General features: G+C 44.7%; 1 protein-coding gene across 2 annotated transcripts in view; it reads left to right on the top strand.

The window, feature by feature from the left end:
• Window positions 1-21002, top strand: part of sez6l (seizure related 6 homolog (mouse)-like) — an 82864-nt gene that overhangs the window by 42109 nt on the left and 19753 nt on the right. For both annotated transcript variants that reach the window (XM_036977028.2, XM_090234159.1), the window contains exons 2-10: window positions 1889-2392; window positions 3704-3843; window positions 8539-8734; window positions 12189-12374; window positions 12526-12697; window positions 12794-12960; window positions 13092-13286; window positions 13513-13651; window positions 13989-14185. In XM_036977028.2, coding sequence (XP_036832923.1) covers window positions 1889-2392; window positions 3704-3843; window positions 8539-8734; window positions 12189-12374; window positions 12526-12697; window positions 12794-12960; window positions 13092-13286; window positions 13513-13651; window positions 13989-14185 — 1896 coding nt within the window. The remainder of the gene's footprint in view (window positions 1-1888; window positions 2393-3703; window positions 3844-8538; window positions 8735-12188; window positions 12375-12525; window positions 12698-12793; window positions 12961-13091; window positions 13287-13512; window positions 13652-13988; window positions 14186-21002) is intronic.

Raw genomic sequence — 21002 nt, 5'->3', positions numbered from 1 at the left:
TAGTCCTGATAACAGTGGAACAGACAGTGGAAGAGACAGTAGTCCTGATAACAGTTGAACAGACAGCAGTTCTGATAACAGTTGAACAGACAGTTAAACAGACAGTAGTCCTGATAACAGTTGAACAGGCAGTAGAACTAACAGTAGTCCCGATAACAGTAGAACAGACAGTGGAAGAGACAGTAGTCCTGATAACAGTTGAACAGACAGTTAAACAGACAGTAGTCCTGATAACAGTTGAACAGGCAGTAGAACTAACAGTAGTCCCGATAACAGTAGAACAGACAGTGGAAGAGACAGTAGTCCTGATAACAGTTGAACAGACAGCAGTTCTGATAACAGTTGTACAGACAGTGGAAGAGACTGTAGTCCTGATAACAGTTGAACAGACAGTAGAAGAGACAGTAGTCCTGATAACAGTAGAACAGACAGTAGAACTGACAGTAGTCCTGATAACAGTCGAAGAGACAGTAGAACAGACAGTAGTCCTGATAACAGTAGAACAGACAGTAGTCCTGATAAGAGTTGAACAGACAGTAGAACTGACAGTAGTCTTGATAACAGTTGAACAGACAGTAGAACAGACAGTAGTCCTGATAACAGTAGAACAGACATTAGTCCTGATAACAGTTGAACTGACAGTAGTCCTGATAACAGTTGAAAAGACAGTAGTCCTGATAACAGTTGAACAGACAGTTAAACAGACAGTAGTCCTGATAACAGTAGAACAGACAGTAGAACTGACAGTAGTCCTGATAACAGTGGAACAGACAGTGGAAACAGTAGTCCTGATAACAGTTGAACAGACAGTTAAACAGACAGTAGTCCTGATAACAGTAGAACAGACAGTAGAACTGACAGTAGTCCTGATAACAGTGGAACAGACAGTGGAAACAGTAGTCCTGATAACAGTTGAACAGACAGTTAAACAGACAGTAGTCCTGATAACAGTAGAACAGACAGTAGAACTGACAGTAGTCCTGATAACAGTGGAACAGACAGTGGAAACAGTAGTCCTGATAACAGTTGAACAGACAGTAGAACAGACAGTAGTCCTGATAACAGTTGAACAGACAGTAGTCCTGATAACAGTTGAACAGACAGTTAAACAGACAGTAGTCCTGATAACAGTAGAACAGACAGTAGAACTGACAGTAGTCCTGATAACAGTGGAACAGACAGTGGAAACAGTAGTCCTGATAACAGTTGAACAGATAGTAGAACAGACAGTAGTCCTGATAATAGTAGAACAGACAATGGAACAGACAGTAGTCCTGATAACAGTGGAACAGACAGTAGTCCTGATAACAGGGAAACAGACAGTGTTACAGACAGTAGTCCTGATAACAGTGGAACAGACAGTGTTACAGACAGTAGTCCTGATAACAGGGAAACAGACAGTGTTACAGACAGTAGTCCTGATAACAGTGGAACAGACAGTGTTACAGACAGTAGTCCTGATAACAGTGGAACAGACAGTGTTACAGACAGTAGTCCTGATAACAGTGGAACAGACAGTAGAACAGACAGTAGTCCTGATAACAGTGGAACAGACAGTGTTACAGACAGTTGTCCCGATAACAGTGGAACAGACAGTAGTCCTGATAACAGTGGAACAAACAGTAGTCCTGATAACAGTGGAACAGACAGTGTTACAGACAGTAGTCCTGATAACAGTGGAACAGACAGTAGTCCTGATAACAGTGGAACAGACAGTAGAACCCATGGAGCTCCAGCTCTGACCTAACAGAATGTAAATAAGAGTACAATTATTCCCAGAGCTAAAAGCAGCGCTAGTATCCAGACTGCATGACCCCTGGAAAACGTTATCTGGGTCTCACTCTTTCTCTCTTTCGTTCTCTTTCTCTCTCTCTCTGTGTTTCTCTAGCTGAGATCGACACCACACCTCCACTTTCTTCCCCCTCCCCCTCTCCAGCCATAGGGAACACAGACAGAAACTCACCCAGGGGTAGAGGGCCCGAGGCTGGGTTAGGGCCCGGGGTGGGGATGAGTGCCGCTGGTGATCTGCTAGAGTCAGTCCTGGCTCAGAAGGATCATCTCTTCTCCCAGACAGGGGGAATGGTCCTGCCCTCAGCTCTGCCCCAGGACCTGCTGCCTCTCCTGGGGAGAGAAATGAGCACAGGGGGCCTGTCTGGAGGTCTGTCTCTGGATCAACAGGATCTGTTGAAGAGGATACAACCCCCAGTTTCACAACCCCACGACAGCGGATCACCCCTCCCTTCACAGCTCTCCCAGCCCGACAGCAACCCCCTCACCTCCTCCTCTCAGCCCGTGACACACACACCACCGGGACAGCGAGATGAGGTCACCACTATCGTCAAGGCGACTGTGGACGCAGACACAGACATGGATGCAGAAACACCTTCACCGGGTGGGTATAAGTGGTATACATTAGACCAGGGTTTGGAACCAAAATTATTTTTCGATCTTTTCGTTCTGAACAGAAACATACTTTTTTTTAGTTCCGACCAGCAAAATAAAGTTCCTAACTAGTTTGAACAAAAAAAAGTAAAGTTTTATATCGTTCCTTTCTGTTCATTTTTGAACCTCTGAAATCCTTATATAAAAAAATATATAATTTGCTAATTAAATTAAATTAAACTTCACCAATCAGTGCGGATAGAGCAGTTTGCTATGCTAAAGTTGTTTACGGGCTTGATGGAAAGACAAGTGTAGGGCACGAGATGCAACTTAACATTTTGCGGGAGAGAGCGAGAAGGGCATCTTGTTATGGCATGCATTATCTGAATTAGGCCCACAGAAGGCTTCTATGGAGGAACTTTGAATGTCTTTGAACTTCAGAGACTTGGCTTAACATTGGACCAGAGCCAGCGAGCTAACAAGCTTGTGCATGCAGAGCGCGCACCGGAATTAAAAACATGTCTTACCTTTTTGTAGTTAATAAATCCAATGTGAAATGTGATAACTATAGTATCCCTAACTAGCATAGAAAATTACCCTCCCTTAACCCAGACGATGCTGGGCCAATTGTGCGCCGCCCTATGGGACTCCCGATCACGGCCGGTTGGGATACAGCCCGGGATCAAACCTGGGTCTGTAATAACGCCTCTAGCACTGTGATGCAGTGTCTTAGACCACTGCGCCACTCAGGAGGCCAAATCCATTATTTTCTAAATAAAAATCTCTCTCCCTATCTTCCGTATCATGCATGTAGCTATCGTCAATAGGCTACAGTAGCCTATGCTTCGGGGCGGTAGCGGCAGGTAGCCTACTCATGGACACTCTAAGAAGTTTCTGATTGACACAGGGAGGACTTTGCATAGGCGCTTTGTCACGTTTGTTTGTGGGACTGGGAAATATACCCGGAACATAAACAATACTTTATTAACCGGTTTCCATGCTTTTAAAATAACGGTTCTGTTCCAGAACAGTATAGATCACTTTCGTTCCCGGTTCTGTTTCTTGAACAATGTCCTTATTTTCTGGTTTTCAGTTCTGTTCTCTGAACCGTTCCAACCTCTGCATTAGACTAGACTAGAGCATCATCAATGTCAGAGAACACCCTGTCCTTTTACAGAAAGCAGTTGTTGATGTTGTTTACCTTTCTCTCACTGAAGACAGAGATGTGCTTATCTCACCAGCATCCTGGATTACACTGTGAAATAAATTTCTCAAATATTGTATTGTTAAGTCGATGTTTGTCCTCTCCTCTTATCTCTAGCTGTGTCTGGCTGTATGGTGAATTTCTCCGACCCCGAGGGATACATAGACTCTTCTGACGACCCCCCCCTCCCAGATGGAACATTCCTACACTGTACATACACCGTCACTGTGTACACAGGCTATGGAGTCGAGCTACAGGTAAACAAACAAACACACATGCGCTTTCACTGAGTGATGTTATATGCATAAGTTTGTATGTGAAAACTACTTATAAGATGCATACATTGTATCTGAACTCACTTCACTGGCGCTAAAGAGGGAGGCTCGACTGGTGCTAGCACATGAGCAGATCAGATACACCACTGGAACGCCGATTAAGCTGTTTATCATGTCCTAATCATTTGAAAGATTGCTCAGAAAACCAGGTGTTTTTAATTAACGTACGCTTACTTTCGATTTAAAAATATATCGAATTATTAGTGTGCATGCAAATGTACTCAATGACACAGACATGGACACACAGACTGCTTTGTGATTGCTGACTCTGTATTGATCTAAGGATTGTCTCTGACCCCTAGTGATGTCTGCTGGTACAGCACCCTGCCCTCCAAATCAAATCAAATTGTATTTATGACATTGGCCAAATTAAAGTGTATACTTTACAGTGAAATGCTTGCTGACAAACCTTTCCCAATGATATAGAGTAAAATATATATATATATTAACTAACACAAGAGGAATAAAATAAAATGCACAAGAATACCAGATCAATGTGGAGCTACAATGCCTTGCGAAAGTATTCGGCCCCCTTGAACTTTGCGACCTTTTGCCACATTTCAGGCTTCAAACATGAAGATATAAAACTGTATTTTTTTGTGAAGAATCAACAACAAGTGGGACACAATCATGAAGTGGAACGACATTTATTGGATATTTCAAACTCTTTTAACAAACAAAAACTGAAAAATTGGGCGTGCAAAATTATTCAGCCCCTTTACTTTCAGTGCAGCAAACTCTTTCCAGAAGTTCAGTGAGGATCTCTGAATGATCCAATGTTGACCTAAATGACTAATGATGATAAATACAATCCACCTGTGTGTAATCAAGTCTCCGTATAAATGCACCTGCACTGTGATAGTCTCAGAGGTCCGTTAAAAGCGCAGAGAGCATCATGAAGAACAAGGAACACACCAGGCAGGTCCGAGATACTGTTGTGAAGAAGTTTAAAGCCGGATTTGGATACAAAAAGATTTCCCAAGCTTTAAACATCCCAAGGAGCACTGTGCAAGCGATAATATTGAAATGGAAGGAGTATCAGACCACTGCAAATCTACCAAGACCTGGCCGTCCCTCTAAACTTTCAGCTCACACAAGGAGAAGACTGATCAGAGATGCAGCCAAGAGGCCCATGATCACTCTGGATGAACTGCAGAGATCTACAGCTGAGGTGGGAGACTCTGTCCATAGGACAACAATCAGTCGTATATTGCACACATCTGGCCTTTATGGAAGAGTGGCAAGAAGAAAGCCATTTCTTAAAGATATCCATAAAAAGTGTTGTTTAAAGTTTGCCACAAGCCACCTGGGAGACACACCAAACATGTGGAAGAAGGTGCTCTGGTCAGATATAACCGAAATTGAACTTTTTGGCAACAATGCAAAACGTTATGTTTGGCGTAAAAGCAACACAGCTGAACACACCATCCCCCTGCCAAACATGGTGGTGGCAGCATCATGGTTTGGGCCTGCTTTTCTTCAGCAGGGACAGGGAAGATGGTTAAAATTGATGGGAAGATGGATGGAGCCAAATACATGACCATTCTGGAAGAAAACCTGATGGAGACTGGGACGGAGATTTGTCTTCCAACAAGACAATGATCCAAAACATAAAGCAAAATCTACAATGGAATGGCCAAGTCAAAGTCCAGACCTGAATCCAATCGAGAATCTGTGGAAAGAACTGAAAACTGCTGTTCACAAATGCTCTCCATCCAACCTCACTGAGCTCGAGCTGTTTTGCAAGGAGGAATGGGAAAAAATTTCAGTCTCTCGATGTGCAAAACTGATAGAGACATACCCCAAGCGACTTACAGCTGTAATCGCAGCAAAAGGTGGCGCTACAAAGTATTAACTTAAGGGGGCTGAATAATTTTGCACGCCCAATTCTTCAGTTTTTGATTTGTTAAAAAAGTTTGAAATATCCAAGAAATGTCGTTCCACTTCATGATTGTGTCCCACTTGTTGTTGATTCTTCACAAAAAAATACAGTTTTATATCTTTGTTTGAAGCCTGAAATGTGGCAAAAGGTCGCAAAGTTCAAGGGGGCCGAATACTTTCACAAGGCACTGTATATACAGGGAGTACCAGATCAATGTGGAGCTATATACAGGGAGTACCAGATCAATGTGGTATACAGGGCGTACCAGATCAATGTGGAGCTATATACAGGGAGTACCAGTACCAGGTCAATGTGGAGCTATATACAGGGAGTACCAGTACCAGATCAATGTGGAGCTATATACAGGGAGTACCAGTACCAGATCAATGTGGAGCTATATACAGGGAGTACCAGTACCAGGTCAATGTGGAGCTATATACAGGGCGCACCAGTACCAGATCAATGTGGAGCTATATACAGGGAGTACCAGATCAATGTGGAGCTATAAACAGGGAATACCAGTACCAGATCAATGTGGAGCTATATACAGGGAGTACCAGTACCAGATCAATGTGGAGCTATATACAGGGAGTACCAGTACCAGATCAATGTGGAGCTATATACAGGGAGTACCCGTACCAGATCAATGTGGAGCTATATACAGGGAGTACCAGTACCAGATCAATGTGGAGCTATATACAGGGAGTACCAATACCAGATCAATGTGGAGCTATATACAGGGAGTACTAGTACCAGGTCAATGTGGAGCTATATACAGGGAGTACCAGTACCAGATCAATGTGGAGCTATATACAGGGAGTACCAGTACCAGATCAATGTGGAGCTATATACAGGGAGCATCAGTACCATATCAATGTGGAGCTATATACAGGGAGTACCAGTACCAGATCAATGTGGAGCTATATACAGGGAGTACCAGTACCAGATCAATGTGGAGCTATATACAGGGCGCACCAGTACCAGATCAATGTGGAGCTATATACAGGGAGTACCAGATCAATGTGGAGCTATATACAGGGAGTACCAGTACCAGATCAATGTGGAGCTATATACAGGGAGAACCAGTACCAGATCAATGTGGAGCTATATACAGGGAGTACCAGATCAATGTGGAGCTATATACAGGGAGTACCAGATCAATGTGGAGCTATATACAGGGCGTACCAGATCAATGTGGAGTTATATACAGGGAGTACCAGTACCAGATCAATGTGGAGCTATATACAGGGAGTACCAGATCAATGTGGAGCTATATATGTATGTATGTTTGTTTGTTTGTGTTGTGTTGGTATGCGTGTGTGTGTGTGTTGTGTAGCGTTTGAATGTGTGAGAGATTTGTGTGGGAGTGACAGTGTAGTATGTGTGAGTGAGTGTGTAAATTAAGTCTAGTGAGTGTGTATATGGTGTGCATATTAAGTCTAGTGAGTGTGTATATGGTGTGTATATTAAGTCTAGTGAGTGTGCATAGGGTCAGTGCAAGATAGAGTCAGTGCAGATAGTTTGGGTACCATTAATTGACATTTAGCAGTCTGGCTATTCAACAATCCTATGGCTTGGGGGTAGAAGCTGTCTTGGAGTCTGTTGGTCCGGGACCCTGTGCTCCGGTACCGTTTGCCAGACGGCAGCAGAGTGAACAGTCTATGGCTTGGGTGGCTGGAGTCTTTGGCAATTTCTCGGGCCTTCCTCCACACAACACTGGTGCTGTTCCAGGTCCTCTTTATTGCAGTCAAGCTCTAAGAAGAGATCTCACAAGAGATGTGCAGTGTCATTAACAGTATCTATAACATGGTTTCTGAGAATTCTCACTCACTGTCTGCCTCTCTGCTTTATCTCCTACTGTCTGCCTCTCCCCTTTATCTCTCACTATCTGCCTCTCCGCTTTATCGCTCACTGTCTGCCTCTCCCCTTTATCTCTCACTGTCTGCCTCTCCCCTTTATCTCTCACTGTCTGCCTCTCCCCTTGATCTCTCACTGTCTGCCTCTCCCCTTTATCTCTCACTGTCTGTCTCTCCCCTTTATCTCTCACTGTCTGCCTCCCCTTTATCTCTCACTGTCTGCCTCTCCCCTTTATCTCTCACTGTCTGCCTCTCCCCTGTATCTCTCACTGTCTGCCTCTCCCCTTTATCTCTCACTGTCTGCCTCTCCGCTTTATCTCTCACTGTCTGCCTCTCCCCTTTATCTCTCACTGTCTGCCTCTCCCCTTTATCTCTCACTGTCTGCCTCTCCCCTTTATCTCTCACTGTCTGCCTCTCCCCTTTATCTCGCACTGTCTGCCTCTCCCCTTTATCTCGCACTGTCTGCCTCTCCCCTTTATCTCTCACTGTCTGCCTCTCCCCTTTATCTCACACTGTCTGCCTCTCCCCTTTATCTCTCACTGTCTGCCTCTCCCCTTTATCTCGCACTGTCTGCCTCTCCCCTTTATCTCTCACTGTCTGCCTCTCCCCTTTATCTCGCACTGTCTGCCTCTCCCCTTTATCTCTCACTGTCTGCCTCTCCCCTTTATCTCTCACTGTCTGCCTCTCCCCTTTATCTCGCACTGTCTGCCTCTCGCCTTTATCTCTCACTGTCTGCCTCTCCCCTTTATCTCTCACTGTCTGCCTCTCCCCTGTATCTCTCACTGTCTGCCTCTCCCCTTTATCTCTCACTGTCTGCCTCTCTCTCCTTCCTCTCAACTTCGCTCTTCTCTCAATATCTCTCTTCTCTCTCTCTCTTAGGTGAAGAGTGTGAATCTGTCAGAGGGAGAGCAGCTGTCAATCAGAGGGGTGGATGAGGGCGGGGCCTTGCTGGTTCTGGCCAATCACACACTGCTGGTGGAGGGTCAGGTGATCCGAAGTCCGACCAATACCATCTCAGTATACTACCGCTCCTCGCCTGAGGGGAGCATAGGCATGTTCCAGCTACACTACCAAAGTGAGCACACACACACAATCACACACACAGTCGCGCACACACAGTCACACACAAAATTGTTCATATTTTCAATTCAAAGCCTTCATTAGGTCCTAACTACTAAGGGGTTGTTGATTCTCTGTCTACCTGATCTATTAATGGCCTAACCACTTAATCTTGTTTTGTAATCAATTAGCACTGTGATTGGATGTCGTATCAATTAACTGATTAGCTGTGATTAATTGGTCTCATTCATCTCATTATGCAGCTGTGTGTGTGTGTGTGTGTGTGTGTGTGTGTGTGTGTGTGTGTGTGTGTCACCTGTAATGTCTTCCTCTGTCATCTCACACTGGTGTACTGTCTGTGTCAGTTCAGATAGGACAGGAATGGATAGATGGAGTTAACATCGCAAACTACTTGCCTTTCACCTGGCCTGTCCTCTCCTCTCTCTGTTATTCTGGCCTATCCAGTCATATATCCATTAGTCTGGCCTGTCCAGTCATATATCCATTAGTCTGGCCTGTCCAGTCATATATCCATTAGTCTGGCCTGTCCAGTCATATATCCATTAGTCTGGCCTGTCCAGTCATATATCAATGAGTCTGGCCTGTCCAGTCATATATCCATTAGTCTGGCCTATTCAGTTTTTTTTTAATTGAGTCATTTAGCAGGCGCTCTTATCCAAAGCAATTTACAGTTAGTGCATTAATTGTAAAAATAGATAGGTAGGACAACCACATATCACAGGTATAGAAAGTACATGCAGTAGAGTCCGAGCTTGAAGGTGTGTGTGGGGGGGATGGGGGTTCAGGTTTTTATTTTATTTTATTTTATTTGGGGGTGTGGGGGGGGGGGGGGGGTGTCGAGGGGAGGCGGAGGATTATTTAAGATAATGTTTCAGATGTTTTCGGAAAATGGGCAGGGGCTCTACTATCCTAGCTTCAGGGGTAAGCTGATTCCACCATTGGGATGCCAGGACTGAGAAGACAGCCTCTGGGCTGAGCGGGAGATGCCCACCCGTAGTGTTGGGTGGGTTAAGAGACCTGAGATGGCAGAACGGAGTGCTCGGGTTGCAAGGTTTGAGCATAGCCTGAAGGTAGGGAGGGGCAGTTCCTCTTGCTGTGACATAGGTAAGCACCATGGTCTTGTAGTGGATGTGAGCGGGGTGACATGAGAGAACTTGGGAAGGTTGAAAACCAGGCGGGCTGCAGCGTTCTGGATAAGTTGCAGGGGTTTGATGGCACAAGAGGGGAACCCAGCCAATAGCGAGTTGCAGTAGTCCAGACAGGAGAGGACAAGAGCCTGGATTAGGACCTGCGCCGCTTCCTGTGTGAGGTAAGGGTGTACGCTAAGGATGTTGTAGAGCATGAACCTGCAGCAGTGGGTCACTGCTTTGATGTTTGCAGAGAACGACAGGTGTTGTTCAGGGTCACACCAAGGTTCTTTGTACTCTGGGAGGGTGACAATGTGGAGTTGTCAACCGTGATAGAGAGGTCTTTGAGCGGGCAGGCCTTCCCAGGGAGGAAGAGTAGCTCCTTCTTGTTGAGCTTGAGGTGGTGGGCCGACATACAAGTTGAGATATCTGCCAGGCACGCAGAAGATGCATGTCGCCACCTGGGTGTCAGAAGGGGGGAAGGAGAAAGTAGTTATCTATATTATCTGCATAGCAATGATAGGAGTGACCATGTGAGGATATGACAGAGCCTAGTAACTTGGTGTTTAGAGAGACGAGGAGAGATTCTAGAACCGAGCCCTGGGGGACACCAGTAGTGAGAAAATGTGGTGCAGACACAGATCCTTTCCACGTCACCTGGTAGGAGCAGCCTGCCATGTAGGATGCAGTCCAAGATTGTGCCCAGCCCTGAGAGGCTGGAGAGGAGGCAGAGCCTTAGACGCCCAGCCCTGAGAGACAGGAGAAGAGGCAGAGCCTGAGACGCCCAGCCCTGAGAGGCTGGAGAGGAGGCAGAGCCTGAGACGCCCAGCCCTGAGAGGCTGGAGAGGAGGCAGAGCCTGAGACGCCCAGCCCTGAGAGACAGGAGAAGAGGCAGAGTCTGAGACGCCCAGCCCTGAGAGGCTGGAGAGGAGGCAGAGCCTGAGACGCCCAGCCCTGAGAGGTTGGAAAGGAGGCAGAGCCTGAGACGCCCAGCCCTGAGAGGCAGGAGAGGAGGCAGAGCATGAGACGCCCAGCCCTGAGAGGCTGGAGAGGAAGCAGAGTCTGAGACGCCCTTCCCTGAGAGGCAGGAGAGGAGGCAGAGCCTGAGACGCCCAGCCCTGAGAGGCTGGAGAGGAAGATCTGATGGTTCATGCTGTCGAAGGCAGGACGATGAGGAGAGAAGTCAGCTTTGGCAGTGAGAAGAGCCTCCGTGACCAGAGAAAAGCAGTCCCGGTTGAGTGACCTGTCTTGAAGCCTGACTGGTTAGGGTTAAGAAGATCGTTCTGAGAGAGATAATGATATCAGAGATATAAGTTGATCAGAGACAGCACCCGCGAGTGTTTTGGAAAGAAAAGAAAGAAGGGATAATAGTCTATAGTTTTTGACTTCAGATTAGTCGAGTGTTGGTTTCTTGAGGAGGGGAGCGACTCGGGACATTTTGAAGTCAGAGGTGATGCAGCCAGTGGTCAGTTAGGAGTCGATGAGGGATGGGAAAATGTCTCCAGCGATGGTCTGGAGAAGGGAGGAGGGGATGGGGTCAAATGGGCAGGCAGGTTGTTGAGCGGCCAGACCTCACTAGTCACAGGATTTCATCTGGAGAGAGAGGGGAGAAAGAGGCATATGGGAGTTTTTTGTGAGTGAGACCAGTGGACTCAATAGGCTGAGTAAATAAGTAGCGGATGTCGTGAACTTTTTTCAAAGTAGTTGACAAAGTCGTCCACAGAGAGGGAGGGTTGGAGGATTAAGGAGGGAGGAGAAGGTGTAAAAAAGTTTCCTATGATTAGAGGCTGAAGCTTGATATTTAGAGTGGTAGAAAGTGGATTTAGTAGCAGATACAGAGGAAGAGAAGGCAGAGAGGAGGGAGTGAAAGGATGATAGGTCCTCCTGAAGTTTAGTTTTCCTCCATTTTCGCTCAGCTGCCCGCAGCCCTGTTCTGTAAGCTCACAATGAGTCACTCCGCCACGGAGCAGGACAGGAGGGCCAAGCCGGCTGGGAGGAAAGAGGACAATGCGAGTCATAGGATGCTGTAAGGGAGGAGAGTAGGGTCGACGAGGCAGAATCAGGAGACAGGAGGGAGAAGGATTTAGCAGAAGGGAGAGGTGATATGATAGAAGAGGAGAGAGTAGTAGTCATCTCAGATCAAATTAGACCAGGAAGCCAACTATTGAATAGATTAGCATAAAATAGACTAAGGTGAAAATAAGATAAGCGCTTTGAGATAAACGCATAGAGAATGGAAATCTCTCTCTCTCGCTCTTCTCTCTTATTTTACCTTCTATCTTTCACACTATCCCCTTCTCCCTCCCCCTCTCCCCCTGGCAGTATTCCGTCTGAGCTGTGCCCTGCCGAGGAGGCCTCACTTTGGGGAGGTGTCCGTGCTGGACTTGCTGCCAGGGGGCACTGCCCGCTTCCACTGCCAAATGGGCTACCACCTGCAGGGGGCAGTGGCACTCACCTGTCTCAACACATCTCTGCCTGTCTGGAGCAGCAAGGAGCCAAGCTGTAGAGGTAGGGAGGAGAGGGAGACACACGCACGCACAGGAACACACACACCCACATCTCAATGCTTTGCTGCAGCCTGGAGCAACAACTTGCCCAGCTGCAGAGCTGGGGAGACACATCAACCCTAATCATCACCATCACACCTGTTCCTCCATAGCGCTGTGTGGAGGGTCAGTGAAAAATGCTACAGTAGGGAGAATCTTGTCCCCCTCTCCCCGCCTGGGTCCCACTGCCACCCATGACCGCTCCTGCTCCTGGTCCCTGGAGGCCCCCACTGCACAGAGACTACACCTGCACCTGGAGAGACTGGCCCTCGAACCCACTGACAGGTGAGAGAGAGAAAGAGAGCGAGAGAGAGAGAGAGAGAGAGAGAGAGAGAGCGAGTTGTGAGTTGTGCTATAATGCATTTACATTTCTCCCCCCAGACTTGTGTTATGGAGCGGTCTGGATGCTGGGTCTGTGGTGCTGTTTGACTCTGGGCGGGGTGGTCCAATACCATTTGAAGGGGTGATCAGTGAGGGTCCAGCAGTCAGGGTTCAGTTCATCACAGACCAACCTAACCACAATACAGGCTTCAACATCCGTTATGAGGGTAAGAGCACACACACATACACACACATGTATAAACACAGTATTTCATAACCTTCATAACCTTTCTGTCTAACCTCAGCTCTCTCATCCTCCTGTCCTCCCCCTCTCCTTTTCTTTCCTCCCCCTCTGCAGCTTTTGAGCGTGGGCACTGTTATGAGCCCTACCTGCAGAATGGTAACTTCAGCACCACTGACCAGGTTTATGGGGTTGGAGCTGTGGTGCAGTTCAGCTGTGATCCTGGTCACTCTCTGGAGCAGGGGCCGCCCGTCATAGAGTGTATCAATGCCAGAGACCCCTACTGGAACGACACGGAACCACTCTGCAAAGGTGTGTGTGGGAGGGAGATCGGAGTGTGTGTCTGTGTGGTTGTGCGCACCCGTGTGTGTGTGTGTGTTGAGAGAGTTCTGATATCACAGTGTTACTGAGACACTGTTTAATTGGGATAACTCATCACTCTCCCCCTTCTTTCTCCCCTCCCCCCTTCCTCCCTCACCCTCTCCTCACCTTTTCTCTCTCCCCTCCGCTCTCTCCCTTTCCCCTTCTCCATCTCCAGCTCTGTGTGGGGGGGAGCTGGCAGGTCCAGTGGGTGTTATCCTGTCTCCTAACTGGCCAGAGTGGTATGGAGAGGGAGAGGACTGCAGCTGGAGGATACATGTAGAGGAGGACAAGCGCGTGCTGCTCAACGTACAGCTGTGAGTGATATACACACACTCACACACAAATATACAGACAGACGCGCACACACACACACACACACACCAACCACCTGTCAGAATAATGATGGTAAGAGGTTGTTACACTAGCCAGATGTTACTCATTAGCCAGCCTCTGAGGTCATCAGCTCCCAGCATTCCATTTGATTAATCCAGCCTGTAGACTCTTACGCCATTACCTCACACTGAGTCAGCCACATAGAGCTGATACCATATGCACTCATATAATTTACTCTGGGACAAAAATACATTTAGAACATCTGTCAGAATTGGTAAGTGATTCAACAACACTCTCTCTCTCTCTCTCTCTCTCCAGTTTGAACCTAAGTGACAGTGACATGTTGACCATCATGGATGGTGATGAGGTCACCCCCCATATTCTGGGCCAGTACGTGGGTGGGGCCGGGCCCTTCAAGATACAGTCCACAACCCCTGACCTCACCGTGACCTTCCACTCCGACCCTGCCGGCCTTGTCTTCGGCAAGGGAGAGGGCTTCATCATCAACTACATGGGTAAGAGGCGATGATGGAGAGGGAAGGGAGGGAAGGAAGTAAAGAAAGAAAGGAGAAAGTGAGGGACAAGATTCATTTACGAGAGATGGTAGCCAATATTGGAAGTATAGCTGAATGGGATATAGCCTATTTTGCAGCCGAGTTGAAACAGAGTCAGAGAGTGAAAAAGGGACAGAGAGAGATGAAGAGGAGGATGAGGAAATGAAAGAGCAGTGTAATGTCCCAGACTCTCTTTCTTTATTTCTCTCTCTCTCTCTCTCTCTCTCTCTCTCTCTCTCTCTCTCTCTCTCTCTCTCTCTCTCTTTCTTTATTTCTCTCTCTCTCTCTCTCTCTCTCTCTCTCTCTCTCTCTCTTTCTCTCTTTCTTTCTCTCTTTCTCTCCCTCTCTCTCTCTCTCTCTCTCTCTCTCTCTCTCTCTCTCTCTCTCTCTTTATTTCTTTCTCTCTCTTTCTTTCAAATTCAAATTCAAGCTGCTTTATTGGCATGAAAAACATTGTGTCAATATTGCCAAAGCAACAATGTATACAATATACATTGTAACAAAATTATAAATGATAGCAAATAATAATATAAAATGGTAGTAAATAATAATACAAAATTAAATACAAAAATAATAACAATAAAATGGTAACAGTCTACAGTAAACATTAATAATTATAGTAATAACAATAATAGTAATAATAAGTAAGTTACTGTTTACTATGCAGATGTTATTATTCAGTGTCCCTCAGGCTATGGCAGGAAAATACATATTTGGCTGCAAGAGGAGCCATTGCTCCTTCGCCCATGAGTATTCTTAGTTTTTCCTCGGTTCAATTTGTAAAAATGTGGAATATATGTAGTCATTTCTGTGAATAATGAATCTCTTTGTGAGACATATTTATCACAGTAAAGGAGAAAGTGCATCTCTGTCTCTACCTCCCCTGTCATGCAGTGACCACATACACGCTCCTCTTTGGGTAGCCATGTCTTTTTATGTCTGCCGGTTTCTATTGTCAATCGGTGGTCACTCAGCCTGTACTTGGTAAGGATCTGTCTCTGCTTCATATCTCTGACAGAGTAGAGATAATCAGCCAATTCATATTCTCTGTTTAGGGTCAGATAGCAATTTAGTCGGCTTTGGGATTTTGTTTCGTTTTTCCAGTATTGTAAATATGATTCCTTTGATTGGTTCATGATTTTGCTTATTGGAATTCTTTCTTTTGAAGCAGTGCTGGTGTCAGCTTGGTTGGTGAGGTCCAACACCAGCTGACTGAGAGGGCTCGTTTCTGGGCTCAGCTCTTGGGTTTGAAGTGCTTTAAATTGCAGACTCGAATTTGGACTTGAATTTAGATGTAGCCAACATTTTAATGATCTTTTCTGTATTTTCATTATTACTGGAAAGCGGCCCAATTCTGCCCTACATGCATTAGTTGGTGTATTTCTCTGGACTTGTAGGATTTTCCGACAGAATTCTGCATGTAGGGCTTCAATTGGATGTTTGTCCCACATTTTAAAATCCAGTTTATTGAGTGGCCCCCAAACCTCACTTCCATAAAGTGCTATTGGTAGGATTACACTGTCAAATATTTTAGTCCAAATTCTAATTGGGATGTTGATTTTGAATAATAATAATATTATAATACCATAATAACCATAATAACAAAGCAAAACAAAATGTTTTCATCCAAGTTAAATTGGAGACCAGATTGCTTTGAGACTAGAAACATTACATCACCTCAACATGAAAAACATAAGTTAATGAAAAACAACAACTTTGGACATGCTATGAAAAAAATCAAAAATAGAATAGCTATAGGACAATTATATTCTGAATAATAATCATTTTTATTGCATACATTGCTCTGCGGGCTTTTTCTTTGAGTGCCTTCACTCCCATATTAAAGTTTCCCGATGCAGATATGGTCAGACCAAGGTAGGTGTAATTTTTTGTGTGTTCAATTAAGGTGTTGTTCAGGGTGAATTTACATTTGTGTTTCTGACACCTGGGTTTTTTTTGGAAAATCATGATTTTAGTTTTTTGGAAATTTACTGCCAGGGCCCAATTATGGCAATATTGCTCCAGAATATTCATGTTTTGTTGAAGACCTTCTTTGGTTGTTGATAGAAGTACCAAGTCATCAGCATATAGCAGGTATTTCACCTCTGTGTCAAATAGTGTGAGTCCTGGGGCTGGAGATTGGTCCAACATGTCTGCTAATTCATTGATATAAATGTTGAAAAGATTTGGACTCAAATTGCAGCCTTGTCTCACACCTCGACATTGTGAAAAAAATTCTGTTCTTTGGTTTTTGATTTTTATTGCACACTTGTTTTCTGTGTACATACATTTTATTAAGTCATACACCTTACCACCAAGTCCACTTTGTAGAATTTTGTAGAATAGCCCTTCGTGCCAAATCGAATCAAATGATTTTTTAAAGTCAATAAAGCAAGCAAAGATTTTGCCCTCTTTTTTTTGGTGGACGTGTTTATTAATTAGTGTGTGAAAGGTGGTCAGTAGTGCGATGGTTAGGAAGAAAGCCAATTTGACATTTACTTATTACATTTTTTTCTTGAAGAAAGGTTTGAATTCTTGAATTCAAAATGCTACAGAAAATCTTTCCCAAGTTACTGTTTACGCAAATTCCCCTGTAATTATTGGGGTCTGATTTGTCTCCATTTTTGTGGATAGGGGAGATGAGCCCCTGGTTCCAGACATCAGGGAAGCAGCCAGAAGTTAACACCATGTTGAACAATTTAAGCACAGCATTTTGCAACTCAGGTGTGCTGTTTTTCAGCATTTCATTTCTGATGTTGTCTACACCACAAGCCTTCTTTGATTTAATAGATTTTAGCTTTTCATTTAGTTCTTGTTGTGTTATTGGGTAATCTAATGGATTTTGGTTGTTTTTAATGACTGATTCAAGGATGTTCAATGTTTCTTTAATTTCTAATTGGTTCTGTTGTAAGTCTTTTTGTGGGATGTTTTTGTATAGATTATCAAAATAAGTTTTCCAAATTCCTACATCTTGTATGGCTAATTCTTGTGGCTTTGTTGTGCTTAAATTGTTCCACATGTCCCAGAACTGATTTTGGTCAATTGCGTTTTCAATTTCATCAAGTGTCTTGTTGGTATAATTCAATTTCTTGCATTTCAGTGTTTGTTTATACTGTTTCAGAGTTTCAAAGTATTCATATCGTAGCTCTGAGTTGTTTTGCTGCTTATGTTTTTTGTTTGACATTTGTCTTAGGTGTTTTCTAATTGTTTTACATTCATTATCAAACCATTTGTCAGAAACATTTTGATTTTTGCTTCTGATGTTGCATTGCTTTGGTTTTCTCAAATTTGCTTTTGATGCTGCTTTTTGGAATATGCAGTTGATGTTTTGGGTAGCTGAATTGACACCATCTTTATTGTTTTGGTACTGTGAGTTATTGAAAAACTGTATAGAGTTCATCATTTCATTTGAGTTCAATGTTTCAATGAATGTCTCTGCACTGTTTGGAGCCCATCTGTACGATTGGTTTATGTTGTAGAGTTTATTGGGCTGTTTTTTTGAATTAATATTGCCGGTTAATTTCTTCAGAAACACGTTGATCTGACTGTGATCTGACAATGGTGTCTGTGGTCTGACAGTGAATGCACTAATGGAGGAGGGGTCAATGTCAGTGATGGCATAATCGACTACACTTGTCCCAAGAGCTGAGCAGTAAGTAAACTGACCTAAAGAGTCCCCTCTGATTCTACCATTAAGCATGTACAGGCCTAAGGCTCGACAGAGATGTACTAACTCTTTTCCATTTTTGTTCAGTATTTGGTCAGGACTGTTTCTATTATTTATGATTGGGCAACTGTACAAGGAGGGGTGTCCAAATATGTGGTGGTTACCTCCCGCATCAGTGTAGTCAGGCTCAGAACCTGTTCTTGCATTGAAATCTCCACAAAGAAGCACTTTACCTTGCGCCTGAAATGTAATGATTTCTGTCTGGAGATTGTCAAAAAACTTATCATCATAATATGATGAATCTGAAGGAGGAGCATAAGCTGCACATATGTATACATCATTGTCACTATAGATTGTACCTTTGTTCAGTTTTAGCCAAATGTGAGTGGTACCTTTTTTCATTTCAATCGGTGCTAAGTCCTGCTTATGCCAAATGATGATTCCACCTGAGTCTCGGCCCCGTTTAACATTTTTATGTTTGATTGATGGTAGTAAACTTTCTCTATAGCCTGAGGGACACTGAGTATCTATGTCTCCACGACACCATGTTTCCAGTAGGATTATGATGTCCTGTCCCTTGATGTTTTTAATCAATTCTGGATTTGTTGTTTTATAACCAAAATGTGAAGAGTATAGGCCCTGGATATTCCAAGAGCTGATAGTTAATGATCTCATTTATAATAAGGGATATTCACTGGTTTGAGTAAAGTACATCGATATATATATATATATACATACATACATACATACATACATACATATATATATATATATATATATATATATATATATATATATATATATATATATATATATATATATATATATATACACATACATACACATACATACACACATATACATACACACATACATACATACATACATACACACACACACACACACATACATACAATATACATACACACACATACACATACATATATATATATATATACACATACATATACACATATACATATATATATATATATATATATACACATACATGCACATACACATATACACACATACATACACACACACGCGCACACACACACACACACACACACACACCATTACATATAATAATTATTATAATACCGGTGTCAATACATTTAGGAATGTTTGTAAACAAATTAATAAGAATGGAATAAGATTGCACATAAAATAAGTACAATGCAATCTGCAACCCTGTGTGTTTGTGTGTGTGTGTGTGTGTGTGCGCGTGCCCGTGTGTGAATTAAAGGGACTGTCTAGCTCAGTAGTCTGCATATTAGTTGCAGTAGTTGGCGCACCTCTCCTATCTCTGATTGTTCTAGGGGTCTTCTGCCAGAGGTTACCTCAGCATATGTAGGCTGACGATCTGACTGATACATGGTGTGGACTGCATCATGTGGTCTACTTCCCTGAAGGGCAGTGTTCTGACCGACCCTGGAGTAGTGGTCAGAGCTGTTTTGTGATGGGTCTGGTCTGGTAGAGCTGTGTTGTGATGGGCCAGGTCTAGTAGAGCTGTGTTGTGATGGGCCGGGTCTAGTAGAGCTGTGTTGTGATGGGCCGGGTCTAGTAGAGCTGTGTTGTGATGGGCCGGGTCTAGTAGAGCTGTGTTGTGATGGGCCAGGTCTAGTAGAGCTGTGTTGTGATGGGACGGGTCTAGTTGTGCTGTCCTGAGGCGGGTCTGGTCTGGTAAATATGTGCTGTGTTGGGCCTGGTCTAGTAGAGCTGTGCTGTAATAAGCCATGTCTGGCTCTTTTCTCCTCGGGATGGTGGAGGTACTGTTGTTTCAGAAGGTGGGGCGGGGGACCTCTGTAGCTGGGGTGATGGGTGTGTGGGTCCCTGCCAAGTGTTGCATCTTTTAAGTCCTTGGCAAAGGTTCTGATACTGTCCTGATCAAGATGTATATTATCATATAAGTGTTGACATGTCAGAGTGGGGTGGTGAGCCGTTCTGACGTTGAGCAGTGAGGCACAGTCCACAGTGATCTGTTGATTTATTTTGTCGATCAACTTTCCTGGGAAGTCTTTTCTTGGTAGGAGGGTGGACACAACTATATTGGTTGTTGGGAACATAGCCTGTGCCCGTTCTGCCACTCTTCTCACTGCCCCAGATACATTTTCACCTTTGGCATGAAGGTCGTTAGTGCCAGTGTGGATGATGATGTTGTCAGGGGTGTCAATCCTGTTCTGACTGAGTAGCTGCATTGCACTCTCAGTTGTAGGACACCAGAACTTATACACCTGGTGTCTAGGGAATAATCTTTCCTGGACTAAGAACTTCCCATTTGAATCAATTAGGATTGCAGTTGTGGGTGATTGTCTGGGTGGAGCAGACTGGGAGGCTGGTATTCTGACCTGGGCTGGAGCAAACTGGGAGGCTGGTAGGTTGACCTGGGCTGGAGCAGACTGGGAGGCTGGTATTCTGACCTGGGCTGGAGCAGACTGGGAGGCTGGTAGGTTGACCTGGGCTGGAACAGACTGAGAGGCTGGTAGGTTGACCTGGGCTGGAGCAGACTGAGAGGCTGGTAGGTTGACCTGGGCTGGAGCAGACTGAGAGGCTGGTAGGTTGACCTGGGCTGGAGCAGACTGAGAGGCTGGTAGGTTGACCTGGGCTGGAGCAGACTGATAGGCTGGTGCAGTGTCATCAGGCTGTGTGGTGGAGGCCATGCTGGTCTCAGGTTCTGCTTGTGTTGTACCAAGCTGGTGGACATGTTCTCTAGATGCAGAGGACACAATGACTCTCTGCCGGTTGAGTGTGTCAATGTATCTCTCTTTTTGTTCGAGCTCCTTTCTTGTTGTGCTCAGATGGTCTCTGAGGTCATCATTTGTCTGACTCAGCTTGTCCATTCTGCTTTCTAATTTAGCAATACATGCTCTGCTCTCCTCCCTGAACTGTTTAATCTCTTCTTTTAGTTTCTGGACAGTGTACTCCTCTTGAAGCTTGTTCTCTCTGAGTTCTATGACCTCTGCTTCGACTAGAGAGAGGGTGTTGTGGAAACGTTGCATAGCAGGTGTTCTTATTGAAATTGACATGTCCTTGACTCTGTCTGCTGCAGGTGAGGTAGGTAAAGGGACATTGAGGGCTTCCTGCTGGGTCACAGAGACCATTGGGGTC

This window comes from Oncorhynchus mykiss, chromosome 5 (genome assembly GCF_057628025.1).
Source record: "Oncorhynchus mykiss isolate SJ-2025 chromosome 5, ASM5762802v1, whole genome shotgun sequence".
NCBI classification, from domain to species: domain Eukaryota; kingdom Metazoa; phylum Chordata; class Actinopteri; order Salmoniformes; family Salmonidae; genus Oncorhynchus; species Oncorhynchus mykiss.
Note: the sequence above shows the minus strand (reverse complement) of the source record. Positions and strands in the feature narration are given on the sequence as shown.